The sequence below is a fragment of the Balaenoptera borealis genome (assembly GCF_965194805.1).
Source record: "Balaenoptera borealis genome assembly, chromosome: 14".
In the NCBI taxonomy this organism is placed as follows: domain Eukaryota; kingdom Metazoa; phylum Chordata; class Mammalia; order Artiodactyla; family Balaenopteridae; genus Balaenoptera; species Balaenoptera borealis.
Genome location: NC_138875.1, coordinates 78,887,884 through 78,911,785, shown reverse-complemented (window position 1 = coordinate 78,911,785; position 23,902 = coordinate 78,887,884). Strand labels below are relative to the sequence as shown.

At 39.6% G+C, this 23,902-nt stretch overlaps 1 protein-coding gene across 4 annotated transcripts in view; it reads left to right on the top strand.

Moving 5' to 3' along the window:
• The window catches only part of MED13L (mediator complex subunit 13L), a 291,782-nt gene that overhangs the window by 257,603 nt on the left and 10,277 nt on the right, over positions 1-23,902 (top strand). For all 4 annotated transcript variants that reach the window (XM_082355688.1, XM_082355690.1, XM_082355687.1 and 1 more), the window contains exons 17-27: positions 3,345-4,282; positions 8,268-8,447; positions 9,064-9,287; positions 11,171-11,363; positions 12,046-12,472; positions 13,066-13,285; positions 14,577-14,765; positions 18,108-18,331; positions 18,522-18,664; positions 21,836-21,994; positions 23,293-23,469. In XM_082355688.1, coding sequence (XP_082211814.1) covers positions 3,345-4,282; positions 8,268-8,447; positions 9,064-9,287; positions 11,171-11,363; positions 12,046-12,472; positions 13,066-13,285; positions 14,577-14,765; positions 18,108-18,331; positions 18,522-18,664; positions 21,836-21,994; positions 23,293-23,469 — 3,074 coding nt within the window. The remainder of the gene's footprint in view (positions 1-3,344; positions 4,283-8,267; positions 8,448-9,063; positions 9,288-11,170; positions 11,364-12,045; positions 12,473-13,065; positions 13,286-14,576; positions 14,766-18,107; positions 18,332-18,521; positions 18,665-21,835; positions 21,995-23,292; positions 23,470-23,902) is intronic.

The window sequence follows — 23,902 nt, the reverse complement described above, 5'->3', positions numbered from 1 at the left end:
GAATCAAGCATTAGTTGGAGTGGGTAATATTTTTAGGGTGATGGTGGTAAGTACTTTGTTTTATATAATTTGATGATTTCAAATGTGTTTACTTAAGGCACTTTAAAATTAAGTATTCACATGATAATTTCTCTGTTGCTGACCCCATGTCACGTAAGAAAGCAGCAACAGAATGGTGCTATGATACGGGGGAAGGAAAAGGAAGTGTTTATTGTAGCTTGGACACGTTTCATACTGTCACCAAAAAAGTTCTTACTGCAACAGTGTAGAATCTGTTTCCCCTTTGAGTGATAATTTCTTAATAAAATAATTTAAATTCCATAAAATAAAAGGCCACAAACTCAAATTTCTGTCAGGACCAGGTAAGCAATATGTGGATGAAATGGACTGGGCAAAGCAAAAGACTTGGCACTACTGATGCTCGGCGTCATTGTGAGAGGCAATGGGAGCGAGCAGGGTCAGTGATGAACTGTTGAGAGTACACCCCTTTTAAAGGGACTTTTTGTTTGTTTGTTTGTTTGTTATTCAAATACAGGGGATTGTTCAAGCAGGAGCGTGGGAGCCTGGAGACCTGGAATTAAATGTCTCAATGTATTTCCTTTTTAAAAATGTTGACAGTTGCGAATTCCCTGGTGGTCCAGTGGTTAGGACTCCGTGCTTTCACTGCCTAGGGCCCAGGTTCAATCCCTGGTCGGGAAACTAAGATCCTGCAAGCCGTGCAGCAAGGCACACACCCCCGCCCCCAACACCACCACCACCACCACCACCACCACCACCACCCCCGGCAAAAAAAAAAAAAGAAATGTGTTGACAGTTAATCCAGAGTTACATTCTAGGAGCTAAGAAAAATTTATGATCCAGGTCCAGTCTGTGGGCTACTTCTTTGTGACCTCATATAAAAATCATCTTGATGAAATCAAGTTTAATTTTATAAACAGGCTTTATGCTTGTGTATATAAAGTCTGTATGGGAATGAAAAAGTGTGGCAGAGAAGTGGTTTAAAAGAACCTTAGACTTGGGGAAGTACAGCTATAGAGTCACAGGGCTCAGATTCCTGCCTTTTTTGTTTAGTCTTTGTATGGCCTTAAATGACCATTTTACTGGGTCTTCCCTTCTTTAAAATGGGGTTATCTTGCCCTACTTCCCACATAATATTTTTTCTGAGAACTCTGAGTACTTCCACAACCACCAGCAGTGTGAAAGCATGTGTTCAAAAGCACCCTGGATGGGGGGGGCCTGGCTAGTTCTCTGCTGCTGTTCTGCAGTTGTACCCTAGCTTATTTAATTTGAGACTGGTCCAGCACAGCTAGAGCAACTAGCACACCAGGGGTTAGCAGGCCATTCGCAAGTAGTGCAGCAGCTTCCGAACCCATTCCACAGCTTAATCTCTTACACACACAAGCATCTCAAAAAGTGACATGCAACCCTTTGCTGGTTTCAATAACAAATAATTTAGATGATTTGTTTGCTGGTTTCAATAACAAATAATTTAGATCATTGTTTAGATCTATCAAATCTATCATTTGCCATCCCGAAGATTCTTGGTATTCTAAACTGGTGCTGTTAATAGAACGGTCTCTGATGAAACAAGTGTTTGTATCTGCACCTTCCAGTGCAGCATCCACTGCCCTTATGTTGTAGCTCTGCACCGTTTGAAATGTGGCTAGTTGAGATCAAGACTGAATTTTTATTTTTATTTAAGTTGATTTAAATTCATCACATGGAGTAGTGACTACCTTACTTACTGGACAGGACAGTTCTAGGTTATGGGAAGTCCTCCTGCTGTGGTCTCCGTCGCCCTGGACCCCCGCTTTATCACAGAGCACACCAGCACTCACTTGATGCCTGTCATACTTGCTATGAGCTAACTTTTCTTTCTCTTTTTCACTGTTGCGTATGCAGCATCTAGCATGGGGTTGGTACTCAATTCATTTTTATTGAATGGGAAAAGTCAGGTTACTGTACAAGATAATAAACCATTTTTACTGCCTCGGGAGGAATTAAATTATTTAGGTTTTCAGTTAATCGTCATAGTTCCTTTTATGATATGAACTGCATAATAATTTGGGGATTTTGTTGAACAGAAAAATTTGAAAGGAGTCCAATTAGAGTAAAGATCGTTATTACACTCTTATTATTTTGGTCTCTGAGATAGCAGTGATTGCTGATCAAGGTTTCTGGGTCATTTGTTATCTGTACTCAAAGATACCACTGTGCCTCAGATTTAACATTTCATTGCAGTGACTGATTTGGATTTTCAGGTTGATAAGTTAGGCATAGCTGATTAAAAATCATAAGAAAGTGATTTGAAGAGCCATTACTTTATGACATTCTTCTTTCAAATTATAAGTGAATGAATACGTACTTTATTGGAGGAACATTAGTTTAAGCACGGTATTAATAGATTTCAGAGGAATTTTAAGTATTTAAAAAATCTATTTCTTTTGATACCTTCTAACTGGAAAGAATAATCCTGCGCTGTTTTACATGTACATGTAAGAATATATATCAAGAAAATTTTATTACAATAATAAAATAGCAGAACATTGCAGACACTGTTTTGTTTTCCATGTGGCTATTCCAAAAAGAAGTCGCTGCTTATGAGAAAATAGGTAGCACAGTGTGATCAGTCTCTAGGAGCTAAAAATAATTGTGCTATATAATGCATGACATATTGAAAAATAAAAAAATGAACGAATTGCCTACCACCCTACAGAGATCTGTTAGAAGTTTGGAAACTATGATGCAATATATATACTGGGCAGCTACCTAACTGATACTAAGTCCTTTTAGCAGCATGTGTAGTATTTGTATTAATTGTAATATAGTACTGGCCAGTGGGTTTCCTAAAATAGAATTCCCTCATGGTCACTCATTACTATAAAAATGCTAGCCTAGATAGGACTACATTTTGGAAATTAGAAAAATGTTAAATTTTCATGTGCATTTGATTATAACTACTTTAGAATCATATGTAGATTATAGCCTCAGAGAACAAGTACACTGGCAGAATTTCAATTTCAAAAAATGACAAAAATGTAATTGCAAATTAGATGGAAATTTCATCCTATGGTCTTCTAGCTACTTTGGCATCTGAACTCAAGTGTTAAAGTTCTATTTAGTAGTTATAGTTTTTCAAAACTACATTGCCCAAATCCAGTGTCATGCTTTCTTGTAAAAATAGTTACAGTTCCCTCAAAAGACTAAGATGAGGCTTAATTGAAAACTGAATAAACCAAGTGATAGCGTGCATAAATAAGAAATGCACAGGCCAGGTTGGGGTGATTATGTGTGTACTCCAGCACCTGTGACCTGCCTCACTTGGTGCTGTCTCTTTGTTGCAGTAATGTGCCTAGTGTCGGGAGCCTAGCAGATCCAGATTATCTGAACACACCACAGATGAACACCCCGGTGACGCTGAACAGCGCTGCCCCAGCCAGCAACAGTGGAGCAGGAGTTTTGCCATCTCCAGCAACCCCTCGCTTCTCTGTCCCCACACCACGAACCCCCAGGACCCCAAGAACTCCCAGAGGAGGGGGCACTGCCAGTGGTCAAGGGTCTGTTAAATATGACAGCACCGACCAGGGGTCACCAGCCTCTACCCCCTCTACCACACGGCCTCTTAACTCTGTGGAGCCCGCCACCATGCAGCCAATTCCTGACGCTCACAGTCTCTATGTGACTCTGATTCTTTCTGATTCCGTGATGAATATCTTTAAAGACAGAAACTTTGACAGCTGTTGCATCTGTGCCTGCAACATGAACATCAAAGGGGCAGATGTTGGGCTTTACATCCCCGATTCTTCCAATGAGGACCAGTACCGCTGTACCTGTGGGTTTAGTGCGATCATGAATCGCAAACTTGGTTACAATTCGGGACTCTTCCTGGAAGATGAGTTGGATATTTTTGGGAAGAATTCTGATATTGGTCAGGCTGCCGAAAGGCGCTTAATGATGTGTCAGACCACCTTCCTTCCGCAGATGGAAGGAGCCAGAAAATCCCAGGAGCCACCGATAAGCCTTCTCCTCCTCCTGCAGAATCAACATACACAACCTTTTGCTTCACTGAGTTTCCTGGACTACATTTCCTGTAACAATCGCCAAACTCTACCCTGTGTGAGCTGGAGTTACGACCGGGTGCAAGCAGATAATAATGATTACTGGACGGAATGCTTTAATGCCTTGGAGCAGGGTCGGCAGTATGTGGATAATCCCACAGGTGGCAAAGTGGATGAAGCTCTGGTGAGAAGTGCCACTGTGCACTCTTGGCCTCATAGCAATGGTAGGTTTCCCAGAATACAAATTTGATTTGAAAATTGTCTTGGTGTGATGATAACTTGCAAACTTTCTTTACTTTGTTATATGACAAAATATTAAATTTCATTTATTTAAAAATAGACATAACTAAAGTGAGAGCTATCTTGATATCACCCTAAAGTTAAGAATGGGGAGATGTTTTATATTGAAACATTTGGAGAAGAGTAATTATTTTCTGGAAAAAAAGTTGTCTAGATTATACAAACTGATAATTTGCATACCCTTTCATGTTTAAGTCTACGCATTCTTCTGGGTCAAGCTTCCATGATACTTCTTCCACGAAGCCTTCTTTCCATTTACCAGAGTATTTTCTCTTTCCTCTGGTTTCCCAGTATTTTGTGTCTCTGGTAACAATGATCACGTTTTACTTGGCACTGTGGACTGGGACACGTCACTGTCTTAAAAACTCCAGTTGATAAACATCTTTGGAGTTGGGCTCTAAGAGGGCTGAGCGCCTTGCTGTTCCCTTTCCTTGTTGATTCACTATCTATGCTATGATGTGTCCTGGGGGGATAAAATGGTGAATGAAAGAGACAAGGCACCTGCCCTCAGGGACTTTCTAATCTATTTTGGAAAATGGATAAGCCTTCTCCTCCATCCTCCAATTAAATAGTATGCTTATTTATTTAATTATTCGAATCAAATAAATAAATAAGCATATTATTACAAACCATTATAAGTGATGAAAGCACGGGATGTCAGGGGACACTTCCTTGAAGAAGCAGTAACATTTGAGATCCCAACGATGAGTACAGGTTAACTGGGTGACGAGGGAGGGGGCGGGGAATCGTGTCCCAGGCAGAGGAGGGGCGAGTGCAACGGCCCAGAGTTACGTAGAGCGTGGGGCCTTCAGAGAACTCAGAGAAGCCTAGAGACCAGCAGGGCTAGCTTGTCAAGAGCCTTTTGAGACATGCTGGGCACTGGGTCTTCATCTGAAGAGTCTTAAGTCAGTGATGGGTTTTATGAAGAGACATTGACATCAGATTTGTGTAGTCAGAAAAAAATGTACTCTGACTATAAGGTGGGCTGTGGATTAGAAAATGGCGAGAATGGATTTGAGGAGACTGAGAAGTTCCTGTAGTAGATGAAATAAGAAACAGTAGCTTGGCTTAGTGTCCTAGCAAAGGAGATGGAAAAGAAGTGGAAACATTCAAGAGATGTTTGGGAAGTATTATTGCAGGACTTGGAAATGGGTTGGATTTAGGGTACCAGGGAGAGTGAGATATTAAGGAAGACACCCAGGTTTGTGACATGTATACCTGGACAGACAGTGGTGTCGTTCAAAGACAAGTGTACTGGGAGCTTCCCTGGTGGCGCATTGGTTAAGAATCCGCCTGCCAATGCAGGGGACACGGGTTCGATCCCTGGTCCGGGAAGATCCCACATGCCGCGGAGCAACTAGGCCCGTGAGCCACAACTGCTGAGCCTGCGGGCCACAGCTACTGAAGCCCGCGTGCCTAGAGCCTGTGCTCCGCAACAAGAGAAGCCACCACAATGAGAAGCCCATGCACCGCAACGAAGGGTAGCCCCCGCTCGCCACAACTAGAGAAAGCCCATGCACAGCAACAAAGACCCAACACGGCCAGAAATAAATAAATAAATAAATAAATAAATAAAATTATTTAAAAAAAAAAAAAGATGAGTATACTGGAGGAATATCAGGTCTGGGGAGAAAGGTTTTGGAAGTTTTAAAGATTTCTCTTGAGATATCCAGGTAGAGGTGTCAAGTAGACACTTGGGACTTCATGACCTGGAGCTTAGGGGAAAGGAAGTATATGGCACATAGATGATAACCCAAGTCAGGGGCGCAGAGGAGGAGGAGAGCTCACTGGGGAGGAGGACTATATGGAAAGAGAGGAGGGCCTGGGACAGAGCTTTACTGAGTTCTGCCATGTAACCAAGTTTCACGAATGAGAGCGTGGTCAACAGGCATTCAGATTCAGCCAAGCTTTTAAGATAAAGATTAAACCAGTCTTTTGACCATGGTGAGAGCTGTTTCTGTAGACAGGTGCGAGCAGAGGCCAGGCTGGAGGAGTCTATGTGTGAAAGAAGCATGGACCCTGCTTCAGAATAGTCATCAGTCTTGCAGGGGAGAAGGTTATATAAGCAAGGAGACTTCTTGGAGGTGGAGACTCCTGAGGAAGTATTTCAAGGGCTCTACTCATTTTTATAACTGCTTAGGTTTAAGTGGAGTGCCTTATACTTAGCAGGCCTTTAATTAATGTCTGCTGCATGAATTTATGAATTAAAGTCTTTCCCCTAAAGAATTCTGGGTGATTAGCTTAGGTGGTTTCTTTTACTCGACAGTGCCCTTCAGGTAGAAACGCAGTCTGTGTGGGTGGATCAGTGGTGGCATCTTTGGATATGAAGAATAGCACATTTTATTGTAGGCGAGATGTGGGTTCCAAATTCAGATGCTTAAAGGTACCAGACAGATGATGTCAATGAATGATGTGGAGAGCCAGGTTTGCAGAAGGCAATGACCTAAATTGTGTCCTTTTGCAACATACTTTCTATTTTGTATGCACAGGAATAGAGTTCACAAAGAATTACTTCTACTTTTATTTTTCTCTAACCTGTGGTTCTCTTGGTCTGTCATTTTCCTACTTCTGAGAGAGCCATGGGTACAAGAGGTACTTTACTTTTTTCTCTCCTAGAAGAAGAAAAGAAGCACAGGCTTGAAGATCAAGGTGATAAATGCTGCTTCAGTCTCAGGCCAGCTGGGGTGGGGGGAGGCGCGGGGGGAGCGTCGAGAACTGTCTGAAGGGGACAGCTACTCCTTGGCTCCGGCAGGTGGTGGTCATCCCAGAACATGATGGTCTCAGCCCCAGGGCTGTCAGGCAGTTTTCCGGTTTTTCAAGAGAAGCTGGAAATCCAGATTTGCATATGAAATTTCCTGAGAAATTCGTTCCAGATTAAAAAAACAAAAACTCTGTGCCATCAGTTTGCAGCCTGTGTTTGATGTGAAGACACATCTAAAAATGTCTTAAGACCCCTTAACCTTAAGCACCCTGTGTTTCAGATTTAGTTGGTAAATAAATCACAGATTTCCATCCATGCCACTTTCCTCATCAGCTAGAAAAGCAAGAGGAAGGAAAGGTCTTTAGGAACCCAGCGGTGCAGATTCATAGCTGACCATCTCTAGCTTAAGTAGTCTTTCTTCAGATCTTTTTGAGAATTTGACGAGCATTATGGACCTTCTCCCTTGGGGTAAAATACACCTATGCTCATGCATGCATGTGCAGTTTGGGGTAGAGTTTCAGAGGTTTTTCAAATCCTAGGTTAAGAAACCCTCTTGCTAGCAGGAAGAACATATGTTCTGAAACCATGAATCTCCTACCTTCCTCTCTGTACAGATGAATTTCAGGCCTGTCATTGCCTCTGCCCTGTTTTCATGTGCCTCTGCCTGTGTAGAAGGTCATCTTTCTCTTTATGCATTTTGTATTTTGTGCAAATATTTTCATTAAGAGCAGTTTTTAAAGTTTTTAAAAGCTTCAAGTTCCTTTTTCCCACTCATCATATAATCAAAACATGGATATTTGTAAATAAAAGTAATTAAGAAACTAAAAGTAAGAGACAATAATTAAGAAATTTTTGCTGCTCTCTTTTCTTAAGAACAACCTTGGAAACAAGTCTGTATGATTTTAAAAAGTCAGGCCTATCTACCTTTCCACTTTTAGGCAATCCTATAGTTAACCTCTTTTATATAGAGTAAACTATTTCCCCTTTTATTATTTCCAATAATAAATAATAAACTATCTTCTGCTTTAGAAGATTGTCTTTCCTCTTGACTCCTAAGTCGGGTATTTTAGAATCTACTATAAGTAGACCCTGCTGCCAGTGGTGTCTCTGTCGTGGAGTATAACTGAGGTCCACAATGATGGCAAGAAGAGGAGTGGGCCAGTCCCCCTTTATGATTCCCATTCCTTTTCATTTCATTTCTCTTCCAGTGCTGGACATCAGCATGCTCTCCTCCCAAGATGTGGTCCGTATGCTGTTGTCCCTGCAGCCCTTTCTCCAAGACGCCATCCAGAAGAAGCGCACGGGCAGGACCTGGGAGAACATCCAGCACGTGCAGGGACCACTCACCTGGCAGCAGTTCCACAAAATGGCAGGACGGGGAACCTACGGTAGAATCTTTCCCCTGTTTAAATTCCTTCAGATTTTTGTTCTGTGAAAAGCAGCTGTAGTTACTGTCAAGTCCTTCCTTCACTGACAAAATAGAATCTTTTTCCTCCTGACTATTAAGTTTTATAATCTCCCTGTTTTCCAGTAGTCAGTTTTTGAGATAATTTTTCTAAATGTCTTTGGCATAATCAAGGTCAGTGGGGCAAATAATCCCTAAATAGACTGTTTGTTAGGGTCTCCTCATCTTCCTGATCCTCACTGCATTTTCATCTGGATGAACTTCTGGACTAGTTCTGTCAGCTTCTTCACAGTCAGGATTATAGTGCTTTTCTTAAAGGAAATGACATAGTGCTGTTTGGAAAACTAACTTTAACCTGCTCTAGTCTGCTCTCTGATCTTACTGAAACTTTATAAGCATGTTCTGACTCATTTAATTAAGGTTCTTCATCAGGGGCCATTTAATTAGAGGATTTGAAGAGTACTTTTAAGAGTATCATGTCAACCTACAATAAAATTTCTGATGCCAGAATTAAGACTAATGCACCAGAGAATTCTCAATTGTCGAGGTTGTGGGAAACAGACCCTCAAGCACTCTCCTAAACTGCAGTCTTGTTTTAGGTTCTGAAGAATCTCCTGAGCCGTTGCCGATCCCCACTCTGCTGGTAGGCTATGACAAGGACTTCCTCACCATCTCGCCATTCTCCTTGCCATTTTGGGAGAGGCTGTTGTTGGACCCATACGGGGGCCACCGTGATGTTGCCTATATTGTGGTGTGTCCAGAAAATGAGGCCTTGCTCGAAGGAGCCAAAACTTTTTTCAGGGACTTGAGCGCTGTATATGAGGTGAGAAAGACATGAAAGATGAAAATTGTTTGTATGATACGAGTCCTCAGGTTGTTTCTAGTTATGACTAAATTTTAAAGAACAAATATTTTCAAAGTAGGACTCAAAGAAAATTTTCACATAGTTGGAGGATGAAGAAAAGGATTACATTGGCAAGTTTTTCAAGGAGTACGTTGCTTTCCCATCTTAGCTTTTATATTTTATTAGATTTAAAGATTTTCCTCTACCAGCCTTACCACCCATCTTAAAGTCCCGTCAGCTGTTTTTTCCCCATTTATGTGCTCAAGTTTAAAAGTATTACTCACCAGGGGAGAGTGGTTGTTCAGAAGATGAGCTTTACGAAAAGAAGGCACATCTACTCTTGGGGGGGTGGGGGAGGGGAGTTCCTGAAAACAGTATAAAAATGTTTAGCTTGAAAATTTCTGAATCATAATAGGTTTAATGACTCATGTCCCTGTTATGTTTTATTTAACACTCCATTCATCTTAATACTAAAATTTTGGTACAGATTAATAATGTGATAACCATAGTAATGTAAAAGCCACTTAGATAATTTTATATATTTAGTACATAAATTCCTGTTACTTTTGAAAAATTAGAATCATGTCTGTCTTTGAAGAGTTAGTGCCACATTTCTTCTGCTAAAGTACATATACACTAAGGTTTTCGTACCTTATACTTCTAATATCTTTATATTTGACAAGAATAAATGAAACTAATATTTATAAAGTATTTAGAGCTGCGACAGGCATATTATAAGCATTACAAAGTGTTTGCTAAATAAGATGCCAAGTTGAATTTCAAAAATACTCCATAACGGAACATTCACTATCTATACATGTATGAGTACACACGAAATAGTAAACTTACGTGTTGCTACAAAGAAGTGAGAAGATGCTAAAGTATGAGGTAATGGCATCAATTAAGCCACTGAAGGAAATCCTTGGATACAGTAATTTCTAAACAGTGCCTGGTTCATGATGCCTAATAATATTAAATCATAATTACCCTAACACAGAAAACTTGTCTAAGCAGTCTTAAAGCCCAGCCATTCTTTTGAATGAAGCTTTCAACATAAGTTACAAAACATAAAAGGACTGCCAGATCATTTTAGGATTGCTCTTTTGGCAGTAATACGTACCTGCTTCAGAAGAGTGTACACTAGAGAATTTTTAGGGGCTTGGTAAGCCTCCTGTTCATCAACTCTAGTAAGGGCTAATAATATGGGCTCTTCTGCTGGTGAACAGGTAGCTAGGTAGCTTACTTTTTGCAGGTATGTTAATTCTCTGCCATAAGCACCCATTTAATGTCCTGCACGTCAGTAACAGAATCTCATTGTGCTAAAACAACTATTTACTTTTAAAAAGTGATCAGCACTGTTTCCGTGGCCTCTGCTATTGGTGATCTCCAAATGTCTGTAACAATGTAACAGATGGCCCATAAAATTTTAATGTTATCTTATGGGAGAACATCATAAGTCAGGATTACTTAAGAGGTTTTAGTGGACATATGTCTCAGTCAGCCTAAGTAGGCAGGAATCTGGTTAATTCTTTATTTGACCATTAGCAATCAGGTGGTGTGCTCAGCAATCTTCCCTTGTGCTGGAGGAAGCGGTTGGGGTGAAGAAACATTCATTTTTCTTTAAAAGAAACTTTTTTCCTTAGAGAGCCTAGTCCAGGTTTTGGAGAGACAGAGGACAGTTTCAGGTACATTATAATTACCAGAAGGGACCAGCATATAATGTTGGTTTGGTTGCGTGTGGTAACGCTAAAAGACAAAGGAAAATGCTTCCATGTGTATGGTCAAGAATCTCCGTGGTAACGATGTGTACTGAACGAAGGAGTGGTTCCTGTTGTAAACGGCGATCTGGTTTGTGCCGTCAGATGTGTAGGCTTGGGCAGCACAAGCCTATCTGCAAAGTGCTGCGCGACGGGATCATGCGCGTGGGGAAGACCGTGGCGCAGAAGCTGGCGGAAGAGCTTGTGAGCGAGTGGTTTAACCAGCCGTGGGGCAGCGAGGAGAGTGACAATCATTCCAGACTCAAACTTTATGCGCAAGTTTGCCGCCATCACCTAGGTACATGGGGATGTATTTGGCAAAGTAGAATTTGAGAAATAGCAGATTGCTCCCCCTGCTCCCTGTTAGACACGCAACATTATACTTCTTTTGTCTCAGGAAATGTTAGTGTTCCATTACTGTGTTGATTTAGGTCTAACTTTTGCATTCTAAGTAGTTAAATGCTAATTTTTATGTGCATGTATATTCTTTAAAAGCTATTTAAAGTAGCCTAAGGAAGTCGTATCTAATTTACTCCACATTTCAAAAATGTAGCAGCATGACTTGGTATTAACTGCTTAATTTTAACCCAGATTCCCAAGAGAATCTTAGATGCTTACAAAGCCTTATGCACATAGGAGCATAATATACCATGATGGCTGTAGAATATACGGCCTCTCAGTTTTCAGTGAAGGCGTGTGGAATCAGTCTGAAAGGAAAATGTTACAAATGATTGATTTTCTCCTCTCCCCCCCCCCCAAATTAGGCTCTTCCCCAGAATTTATAATAAGTAGCTCCATGTTTATTTCCATGTTTACAGAACATACAAGCTTATGTTCAGTGGTAGAGATAGCATTTTGGGTGTCATAGAGTAATGCAGCCTGGAAGCATAATTTTTTTAAAAGTGACTATTCTAAATATCTGCTTCAGCCAGACACTGCAGAACATTCCTAAAGTCACCTCTCTGCGTGTACACTTTCAGCACCTTATCTAGCCACTCTGCAGCTCGACAGCAGCCTGTTGATACCACCTAAGTACCAGACCCCACCAGCAGCAGCACAGGGACAAGCTACACCTGGGAATGCGGGGCCTTTAGCTTCAAATCCAGGATCGGCAGCTCCCTCAGCTGGCAGTGCATTTAATCCCACCTCCAATGGCAGTTCTGTGAACCCGGCAGCAAGTAGCTCCGCATCTGGTTCCTCTGTGCCACCGGCCTCGACATCTGCCTCTGCTCCCATTATTAACCAGATAAGCACTACCTCTTCTTCAGGATTCAGTGGTAGTGTCGGAGGGCAGAACCCCAGCGCTGGGGCCAGCTCTGCAGAGAGAACGCAAGGGAGCATAGGCTGTGGTGGAGACACTGAGCCTGGGCAGAGCTCCTCTCAGCCCTCACAGGATGGACAGGAAAGGTACGGTACTCTGACCAAGACGAGTGGCTTCAGCTCGGACCCCTTGTCTGCTCTTCCTCTGCACCCCCAGCCCCCTCAACTTCATGAGTCTCTAAACCTTGTAAAGTGTGTATTTCTCTTCTTCCCTCAAGAGAGTAACAACTGTCAGTCTATAGTTCAGTGTTAAGAAACTTGAGAACTTCTTATAAACTTATTATATTACTAGTATAATGGTAATATATACTTACTAATTAATATACTTAATGTAATTAATATTACTGTTAATACTCTTATTATATGAACATAATATACGGATAATAGTAATAGTAAGCTCTTACTATTAATGTAACAGCATTATAAAACATCTTTGTAGAATGAAGCCACGATGACGATGTGGTGGGGGGGAGTTGAAAAAGATCTCCCATTTTAGAGGAGCATATTATTGTTTTCCATCCATCTGGATGCTAACTGACTTGGTTTGCCTTCATTTTGGTTCATATTAATGTTGCATTTAATCTGTAATCATTGTCCAGGGAGTCAGTGTGCTCTGGAATTGATTTATTTTGTATAATTTATATTTATGTTGTGCATCTCATAAGTGACTCTCTCTGCAGTGTTACAGAAAGGGAGAGGATAGGAATTCCCACGGAGCCTGACTCTGCAGACAGCCAAGCCTACCCTCCAGCTGTTGTCATTTACATGGTGGACCCCTTCACTTATACGGCAGAGGAAGACTCCACTTCTGGAAATTTTTGGCTGTTGAGTTTGATGCGCTGCTACACAGAAATGCTGGATAATTTACCTGAGCATATGAGAAATTCTTTCATTCTCCAGGTAACTATTTGCAAGTTTATTTTTTACTTTGTTGTTGTTTTTATGAAAGTAAACAGGTTCATGATTTTTTAATAATTGTATGTATATGAAAATAGAAAAAAGTATTCTGAATTCTACCTTTTAGATTCAGCCATTATTAGCATTTTGGTGTTTTTCTAGCCTTTTTTCTGTGTTTGTTTACACAATTGAGATCATACTTTTCACGTAATTTTTAGTCTTTTTGTACTTAGTTATTCATGAATACTTTTCCACCTTATTTAAAATTCTCACCAAGCAACATATTTTTTATAGACTGCATATTTTCCATGTGTAACTGTTTCTCTACAGTTAGATATAATTACTTTTTTTTTTTTTTTTTTTAACCTTTTCACTGTTATAAATACAACTATAAGGCGGTCCAGTGGTTGGGACTCCATGCTTCCAATTCCGGGGCTTGGGTTCAATCCCTGGTCGGAAAACTAAGGTCCCACAAGCTGCACAGCGTGACCAATAAATAAATAAGTAAATGAATGAATGAATGAATAAATAAATAAAGCCATAATAAACATCTTTAGGTATAATCTCTCTTTCACATTTCAAGTCATTTCTTAAAGTGGATTCTTAGATAAAGATACTGATAAATAATGCCAGATTCCTCTCCCAAAAGGTTATAGTTATTTACATTTCTTTCAGGAGTGAAGGAGCATGCCCATTTTCACTGCACCCTTGCCAGCTTTATAGTGTAATAATTTTTAAAAATTTGTAATTTAATAGGTGAAAAATGATGTCTTGGGTGTTTGGATTCTTGTTTTCCTGTCACTTTAACTCAAGCCGTATTATAGAATTAAAAGACAGAAATTAAAGCTACCGGTGTAGTTTGTTGGTAGTGTTTCCTTGATTTGAAGCCTGTGTCCCAGGTGACTAGACAGTAACTGCAAAGACGCCGCGCGTGCTTTGCGCACACCTTACAAAAGTGAGAAGTGTATTTAAGAGCAAGTTTTTAAATTTTGGGACATGGCAACAATAAATTGAGAATTTATCTCTAAAATGGGAACAGGGTAATTTCTAAGTGACAGTGTAACTTGACCAGCAGAGTGACACCTCTTCTTAAATTGCTGGTATATTTGGAATATAGGACTTCATGTCACTGAAAGGAATTAAGATTGAATTATACTATGTTTGGCATTTCTGTATTTTAAAACTAAAGTTGCCTCCCCCATTCAAGTAAAGAATTCATACCATTTCATTTTCGAACTGCCTTGTTAGCATATTAGATCTCTATTTCTAGTTTTATTTGTATTTGTGTCTGTAGATTGTGCCTTGCCAGTACATGCTGCAGACAATGAAGGATGAACAAGTTTTCTACATTCAATACTTGAAGTCCATGGCATTTTCAGTGTACTGCCAGTGCAGGCGACCTCTGCCTACACAGATCCACATTAAATCCCTCACAGGATTTGGGCCTGCCGCCAGCATAGAGATGACGCTCAAGAACCCAGAGGTAGGTAGCAGCAGGGCAGAAATTTGCAAAAACACTACTTTTATGCTAAAGATGCAAGCCAGGAGAGTTGCTTGCTTGGTTGGTCTTCTACCTTTATTATAAGAGTGGTAGGTTTCTTTAATCCTTACGTTGAAATAGAGGAGATACTTCTCTGAACTTGTATAATTTTTTGAGAAAAGAGGCAAGCAAACTCTTGCCATTTTTTGATGTAAGACCTAAGGCAACAATACACTTATCCCTTTTACTTATGAAAGTTCAATTTTCCTATATTTATTTTGTTCATTATTGTTTGAAGCTAATCTGTGTCTTAAATCACTCTCCACCTTCCCCAGCTCATTTTTTTCTCCTGGAACAGCCGCTGTGTATGTGTTTACTCTGCATGGGCCCCTCATTTTCTGATGCTTCCTCCTCCCCTTGTCTCAGTGCTTCTGTGTGTAAATGAACGCTTTTTCTCTCCATCTTTGTAAACCTATTTCCCACAGATAAGTACCTCAGGGGGAATTCTAAAACACCAAAGCAAAACATGTTTTAAACAGAAGTTGTACACTTCTTTTGTTTTACTAATCACCTTATCCTGAAGGTAGATATACAGGGCAGTGTTTAGAACTCTCAAAGCCTTCAAAAATCAGTTCCCACAACTTTTGCATGAAAAATTACCCATTAATAAAGGCCAGCAAACAGCTCTTCACCATTAGAGAACTTAAAAACACCAAAACTTGCTAATTTTAGTTGGTAATGTAAGTTTTTCTGGAAAACTAAAAAAATGACGCACTACTTAATACTGTATTTGTTGTAACTTGGTTCAGGTCAACTTGGTTCCAAGAGAGGAAACAGCTTAACTGACAACTTACATTCACTCTGGGGTTATAGAAAATTTCTATCTTTGGCAGTTTTAGGTTAGTTTATTCTTTTGAGTTTGTATTTTTTACTTTTGTGAGCATGTCATATGTTTTCTCTACTACTAGCTTTATCTAGAATAAAAATAAATGTTTCTACTTGTTTCAAATTTGTGTCCAGAAATTGAGTTTGTGCCTTTCTTTATAAACTTTGAACCTTTTAGTTTTTTACCTCTTGAGGTTATTCTGCAATTCAAGTGCAGTCATTCCTTATGCTTTGGTAAGAAGTTATCACAATTTCAAATGACAACTAATAGTAGTCTGCATTTTCAGAGAAGAGAGTAAAGGCTGACTACCTATATTAAGATCTGAGGCATTATGTAATGTTTTAAAAGATTATATAACGTACTGGCAGAACACCATGAGAGTTCATGAGATATATAGTGAGGCTTAGATTAAAATAAATCACAAAAAATATTCTTTCTTTCCTTTTGCTTTGGAACAGGAAGAGAGAAATCAATCATTTGACTTAATGAAAAATGTAAGAACCAAATGTTGTGAACATTTACTGAGGTTTATAAATTTTTACTTGCATAAAGTGCAATGGCTAATTGCTAAATGCTGCCTCTCCCTCAGTCTGCAGCTAGAATTTTGTACTTTCATTCAGCAACTATAGCTGAGTGCCTACCGTGTGCCAGACACTGTATTAGGTGTCGACTGTGCAGTGGTGAACAAGACACCAGTCCCCTGCTTCCAGGAATTCTCATTTTCGGCAGTGGCACAGTCTCGTGCAAGCTCCTGGCAGCCACTGTTCTACTTGGTGTCTCTGTGGGGTTGCCTGTTCTGGATGTTTTTTGTAAATGGAATCTTCCAATATAGAATGTTTTATGTCTGCCTTCTTTCACTTAACATAATGTTTTCGAGGTTCATCCATGTCATAGCATGTATCAGTACTTCATTTCTTTCTATGGCTAAGTACTATTCCATTATATGGATAGACCACATTTTGTTTTTCCATTTATTGATGGGCGTATGGATTTTTCCACTTTTTGGCTATTGTGACTAACCCTGCTCTAAACATTTGTGTATGAGTTTTTGTGTGGCTATATGTTTTCAGTGTTCTTGGTAAGTACCTAGGAGTGGAATTTCCGGATCTGTGGAGAGTGAATGGATCAGTGATAAGGTTTGAAACTTGAGCAAGTTGTTGAATATGTATCCCTAAAATGAAGGAATTGGATTAACTTATCTCCAAGGTCTCTTTTAAGTTTAAAATTCTGTAATTCCATTATTACTGTTTCTTATGCTATATAGTTCAGGGGTTGGCAACTCTGTGGGCTAAATCCAGCCTGCAGCCTGCATTTGTATGACCAGCTAGGTAAGACTGATTATTACATTTTTACAAAGAGAAGATTATGTGACAGAGACTCATAAAGCCTAAAGTATTTACTGTCTGATCCTTTACAGAAGTTTGCTGACCCCTGCCGTAGTTTACTAGATATTGAACTGTATATAAAGCTGGAAACAAAGATGACAATTAAATTTCATCACAGTTTATCTAAAATATTTGTCTTAGGTAACAGCTAACACTTTGATCTCTTAAATTACTTACACACACACATCATAAAGTACAATATACATACTGAAAAGTACCCAGTCTTAAGCATACTGCTTGATGAATTTCCACCAAGTAAAAATATTACGTAACTAGCACTAGAAACAAAACATAACAAGCATCCAGAAACCTCTCTAATGTCCCTTCCAGTCACTCCAATGGTAATCACTATTCTGACTTACAACAGCATAATTTTGCCTGTTTTTGGCTTTATATAAATGGAATCATAATTTACAGTGTTTTGCGTCTGGCTTCTTTTACTCAGTGTTGAGAATCACCCATTTTGTTGCTTGTAGCAGTAGTTTTTTTTCATTCTCTTTGCTGTTTAATATTCTGCTTGTGTAACTTTATCACAATTTATCATCCATTTTACTGTTGATGGTTATTTAGGTTATTTTCTCTTTGGAGCTATTGATAGTGTTGTAACCATGCTTATACCTGTCCTTTGTAAACATATATGTGCATTTTGGGGGGTCAGAGGGTATGTGTTTGTTCAGCTTTTACAGGTGTTGTCAAATGCTTTTCCGAAGCACATCATACTCCAGCAATGTGTGAAAGTTCTAATTGCCCTGTATTCTCACCAATACTTGTTTTCTTTCCTTTATATTTCAGACATTCTGGTGGGTGTGTAGTGGTTTTAATCCACTTTCCTAATGACTAATGAAGTTGGGCCAATAATAATTTCTTTTAATAAGGAAATAATTGGCTTGATTGGGTTCCCTACCTTATATAACTTAAACAATTTTTTTTGTATCATTATTATTTGTATATATAGGACTAGTTGGGAGGCAGTCTATTGTCATTTCTCCCTGTTGGTTTCCCTCAGTGCTGTATGGGTTTTGTTGTAAACATGGAGTGGCTTTGTGTTGATACTGATTTTGATTTTGATTTCAGCGGCCCAGCCCAATCCAGCTTTACTCCCCTCCTTTTATACTGGCCCCAATCAAAGACAAGCAAACAGAGCTGGGAGAGACATTCGGTGAAGCGAGCCAGAAATACAATGTGCTCTTTGTGGGCTATTGTCTGTCTCACGACCAGCGCTGGCTTTTGGCTTCCTGCACTGACCTCCATGGAGAATTATTAGAAACATGTATTGTAAATATTGCTTTACCAAACAGGTGAGGAGCCTTGGTGTTTATGGTGTGTGTAAATTGATGCTGTGCCTTTTCTCAGATAATGGATCTTCCTAACTTTCCTATCTAAATGCAGTGGGTAACACGTGGGTGGGTTCTTTGGAATTTTCTTGGTTTTGTCGTACTAAATGATAGCTTTGATTCATTTGGGGACCCTTTTCCATGTCTGTTTTAGATCACGGAGGAGTAAAGTATCTGCACGTAAAATTGGACTACAGAAGTTATGGGAATGGTGTATAGGTATTGTCCAAATGACATCTCTGCCCTGGAGAGTTGTAATTGGGCGACTTGGGCGTCTTGGCCATGGGGAACTTAAAGGTGAGAAATTCCTGAAACAAAGGAAAGGAAAAGGGCTGAGCTAATGTCATTAACTAAGCTGAGGGAGAAAATTATAAAGTTGGTAGTAAGAATAAAGCAGATTATATTTTCTGATTCTTTTAAATGTACAGGATAAACCAGTGGCTTTTAGACTTTTCATTAGCAAAATCATTTACACAAAGAAAATCTTAAATATAACATTGAACCCCAGTATATAAAACAGAAAAAGAATTTTTTTAATATAAAAATGATACTTGGTAAATTAGAATTTCTAACATTTATATATTGTGAGAAGAACAAGTCAGTTTTAACTGGAAAATTTTATAACAGAGATTATGGATGAGAGGAGAAGTCATATACAGCCTTTACTTTCATTTGCTGGTTTGTTTTTGGTGGTTGACGGTGATGAGCTTTGTATTTATTTTTGTTTTGGTGGCATGATTGCAAGATAATCCTGATTGACAAGGACAAGTAGTTGCAAATTGGAAGAGTCTTTATTCACATTGCCACTGTCTGATAGTCTTCAGTCTGGAAATTTAAGAGAGCAGATTTTTTTAAGTTGAATCCCCCAATATATCTACCAACTGCTTGTATTTCTTATCATAAATATAAGAAAGCACTAAAAGTAACTGCAACATAACACAACTGACCACTGGCAGCTGCCTTGCCTGGCGTTGAGCCCAGCTCATTTATTATCCTAGTGTAGCTACTTGTACAGTTTTATATGAGCAATATGAACAGGCCTAGATTATTTTTTTAAAACCCTATCGATTAATGACACATTTATAAAAAGTTCAGTATATGCATATAGATGGGAGAAGTTTTTGTTTTTGTTTTTAATATTTATTTATTTGGTTTTGCCAGGTCTTAGTTGCAGCAGATGGGCTCCTTAGTTGCAGCTCGCGGGCTCCTTAGTCATGGCATGCAAACTCTTAGTTGCAGCATGCATGTGGGATCTAGTTCCCTGACCAGGGATCGAACCTGGGCCCCCTGCACTGGGAGCGCGGAGTCTTAACCACTGCGCCACCAGGGAAGTCCCAGGAGAGGTTTTTTTTCTAACATCTGCACAAAAGCAAACATATGTCACAAATTAGCTTGGTGGTTTTGCACATGCCAAGTATATATTAGAACAGAGTTGGTAAACTTTCTTTATAAAGGGCAAGGTAGTAAATATTTTTGACTTTGCAGGCTAGCTGGTCACTGTTGAACTACTCAACTCTGCTACTGTAATGCCAAAGCAGCCATAGACAATACCCCAGTGAATTGGTGTGGCTGTGTTCCAATAAAACCTTGTTTACAAACAGGTGGTGGGCAGGATGTGAGCTGCGGACCGTAGTTTGCTGAACCTTGCGTTAGAGTGTGCATCTTATTTCTTTACATGGAACTTATATCCGGTATTTGTGGAAACCCTGAAATAAAACCCCTGATACAGATATAACTTGCCTTGTAGTAAGTGCCTAAGTGAGTTAATTATTAGGGTTTAACAGCAGTTTATACAAATATTATATAATATGTATTAAGTAAGTGTTTTCTTAGGAATCTATTATACACAGAATTTTTTTGTATTAAATTATACTGTAGACCAATAGAAAATATTATCCTTTTCATTTTTAAAAGAATATTATACTTATAATGAATCTGTATGAGTAGCCTGGAGGTCTAATACATCAGGGGATTCATCATTTCATTTCTGTCAGAATTCCTATCTTCTCTCTTAGTATGCCTTTTAGTCAATCTTATTTCTTAAAGGCTTTGAGCTACTCTTAACCCTTGGGAAAAGTTAGAATATAATAGAAAAGAAGTAGAGGGGATAAAAATGTAGCCTAGTAGTCTAGTTACTTGGTATTTTGGAAAATTATTAAAGCCATCGCCTTCCCTTTTATGATTTTTTAGAAGGGACATACTCTTCTTTCTTATCTCTTGGGGGAGAAGAATGTAAGTGTGACTGAGGGCTCCATCAAAAGACTGAGAGAAAATGTACTTTCAAGGAGTAAAAACACGGAGAAGAGCCTAGTGTCCAGGACATCAGCTTCCCAATCTGCAGTTTCTTCCTTTGGGGAACTGAGGTCTGCACCACGTTGCATTTCTGTGGGGCAGTATCAGATGTGAGTCCACAGATTTCAGAGTCAGTTTTGTGAATCTCTGTTCTTTATCACCAGTGTTTGTGATAAAAATAATCATACTGTCTTCTCCTTCTTACTTGGTTTTTATGTACCGAACTCACTTCTCTTTGGTATTTCTGTGATTTTTAAAAATACTCCCTCCCCCATGTTCCTTGACCCTTTTATTTCAGCCACTTCAGTTCAGTGTTCATTAGGAATATGAAATGTGAAAGTTTTTTTTTTTTCCACGTGCTTTTTAAGGGGAGAGCAGGTTGTTTGAAAAAAGTTTGTGGAGGTAGAGAGGTGGAGTGGTGTTACATCAGTGGGATGTGACATGACAGCAGTGTATGGCTGCAGTAATGTGACGTGCTTCATGTGTGTCGGGGGTCAAAATAAAGGGAGGACCAAGTGCTTCTCAATTCCCGGAGTCACATTACCCTCAACAGTTCTGTGAGGAGACATAGTGCCTTTGTTTGGAGGCAATAAACAGATGATAGAGAGAAAATTTGTGGCACCTTTTTAATCTGAACAATTAATGTGGCATCATTTGGAGCACTTTACTTGCACCCATTGCTTATCCGATCTTTGGGCATGCCAGGAAAGGGTCCCCTTCGTTTCTTCTGCTGCTTGCGTTTCATGAAGCAACCAATCTACGTTAGCAGTAAACAAAACTGAGGTTCACCCCAAACTGTGCTCTCTTCTGAAGAAAAGTGTTCACAGGGGTAGTGAAAGAACCGGACCTGGAGAAGGAGAAAGGACAGAACATACTGGCATCACCATTGAAAAGTATTTTAAGTGCCTAAGTCTGCCCGGGTCTGTGCCGGACTCACAGGTCATTTCAGACATGATTTCAGTCTCTGTAGTCGTTGGCCTTTGTTTCTTTGTTAATGAAGTGTAATCGAGGTCAAGTAACATTTTCTTTGTAGCAAGGAGGGGAACCTGTATAAAGCCATATTCCCTTCAGGGCCCAATCCTAGAAATTCAATTATCAGGCAAAACTGGTAAAATGCTCAAACCTCACATCAATATGAATTTCTGAAGACTGTGTGATTGTGATATTTGATTCCAGATTGGAGTATCCTCCTTGGAGAATGTTCACTACAGACAATCAGTAAACGGCTCAAGGACGTGTGCCGGATGTGTGGAATCTCTGCCGCAGACTCTCCTTCTATCCTTAGTGCCTGCCTGGTTGCCATGGAGCCCCAGGGGTCCTTTGTAGTGATGCCAGGTAAATCTCACCAGTTTTGTTAATTAGGTATCAGAACAGTTCAGTCCATTCAACCTTAAGTCCACACACAAGTATAGAATGTATCTTTATTATCTTTATGAGAAAAAATTGTACTTAGGGCTCAAAATGGAAACCATTTGGTCTCTTCCAAGGGGAGTGGTTTGTGATCTTATTATCTTTGTTGACCATCACTTGGGAGAGAGCCCAAGTCCTGGGTGTGATTGAGAGCTCTTACAGTCATGGCGAATTATTTGACCCCAACCTGTTGTTAGTGTATGAAGTTCACCCTCCAAAAGTGACTTAAGTGGGCACCAACATGATATGTATTTTAATACCCTTTTGAAGAAAGGTATTTGATAGACTCTTCAAGCAGCCTCAAGAGGACGTTTAGAGTCTCTCTGTGGTTGAGGATGAATGTGAAGTAGACGGGGTAGAGCATTGAGCACAGTGCGTGCTAGCCACAGTAACTCAGTAAGTGCCAAGATGTGGGCAGCCGAAACATCATGGCCACAGAATTTTTCTAAAAACAGCAACTAAGCTATTTTATAATTTAATAGCTAAGCAGTTTTATATTTTTTAAACCTGTTTTTACCACCCAGGTATTTCTTTGATCAAACAGGAGACCCTTGTCCCCTCCCTGTAAAAATCAACAGAAGTGTTGAAGTATGAGAATGTGGTTGCTTGTGGTCAGTCTAGAGAGAGACAGATGTCTGTACTGGCCTGCTGGTCAGACCCTGGGTTAATTGTCACCTGCACCAGTTGGGCAAGTTACATCATTTCTTTGTGTTCTGTCCTCCTCATGAAATGGGGGTAGTAGTTCCTACCTCTGAGGTGTAGCTTTGATGATTGAATGATATGATATGAATAAAGAATTCAGTACAGAATCTGGCATGTAGTACACATTCAATAAATATTAGTTGTAACAATTATTAGTTGAATGGTACCATTTCTACAGAATTGCATTGTTTGGGAGAACAGTCCGTTATAAATTATTAGCAGTCACAGGAGGAAAGAAAGTTTTATTTTTAGAAATACTTCTTATTTAAGTAATTAAAACATATTTGGTCGACTCAATCCAATTTTTTCTTAACCTTGCCAGTGTGAAAGGTGGCTTGAGTTATCATAGCTAATCTGCTCTGAGTCAGTTTCTTGAAACTATTTAGACAAGTGGGCTCAACTGTAAATGTGTATCCATCATGGCAGTTGTGTCAGACTCACATCAGTCCAGCTCAGGTCATTTCTGGAGTTGTTCACTGCTGCACAAAAGGCATTGATACATTTTTTTCCCCCTTTTTAAGATGCTGTCACAATGGGCTCTGTTTTTGGCCGAAGTACTGCACTGAACATGCAGTCATCTCAGCTTAACACCCCTCAAGATGCTTCTTGTACACACATCTTGGTGTTCCCAACATCGTCAACCATCCAAGTGGCTCCAGCCAACTATCCCAATGAAGATGGGTTTAGCCCCAACAATGGTGAGTGGAAGACCCTGTATGCATAGAGCGGCTCCGCTCCCTCAACAAGACACAGTGCTAGAGTAAAGAGTCGCTGGGCCGCTGCAGGTTCTTCTGTGTCGTAGTGAACAGCATATGAAATGTGAAGAGGGAATTGAAGGTTTGAGAATCTTTTTGGTTTTGAAGATTTAATTTGCACTGTTGCCAAGACCAAATAAACACTTTCCTCTCTTGGGTAATTAGCTTTCTCCTGTTTTTCATTAAAGGCAAAAAAATAGTATCTGCTTGATAGTGTCCTGTACATGGGTGTCACTCTTTCAATAAAGATTTCTTGATCTGATTTGAAATGTATGAAGACTGCTAGGCAGTATGAAGATAGCACCTGTCTTTAGCTGATCACTGGGAATCTAACTTGCTCTAAAACAACTCCTTATTTGATTAGTCTTGAAATTTT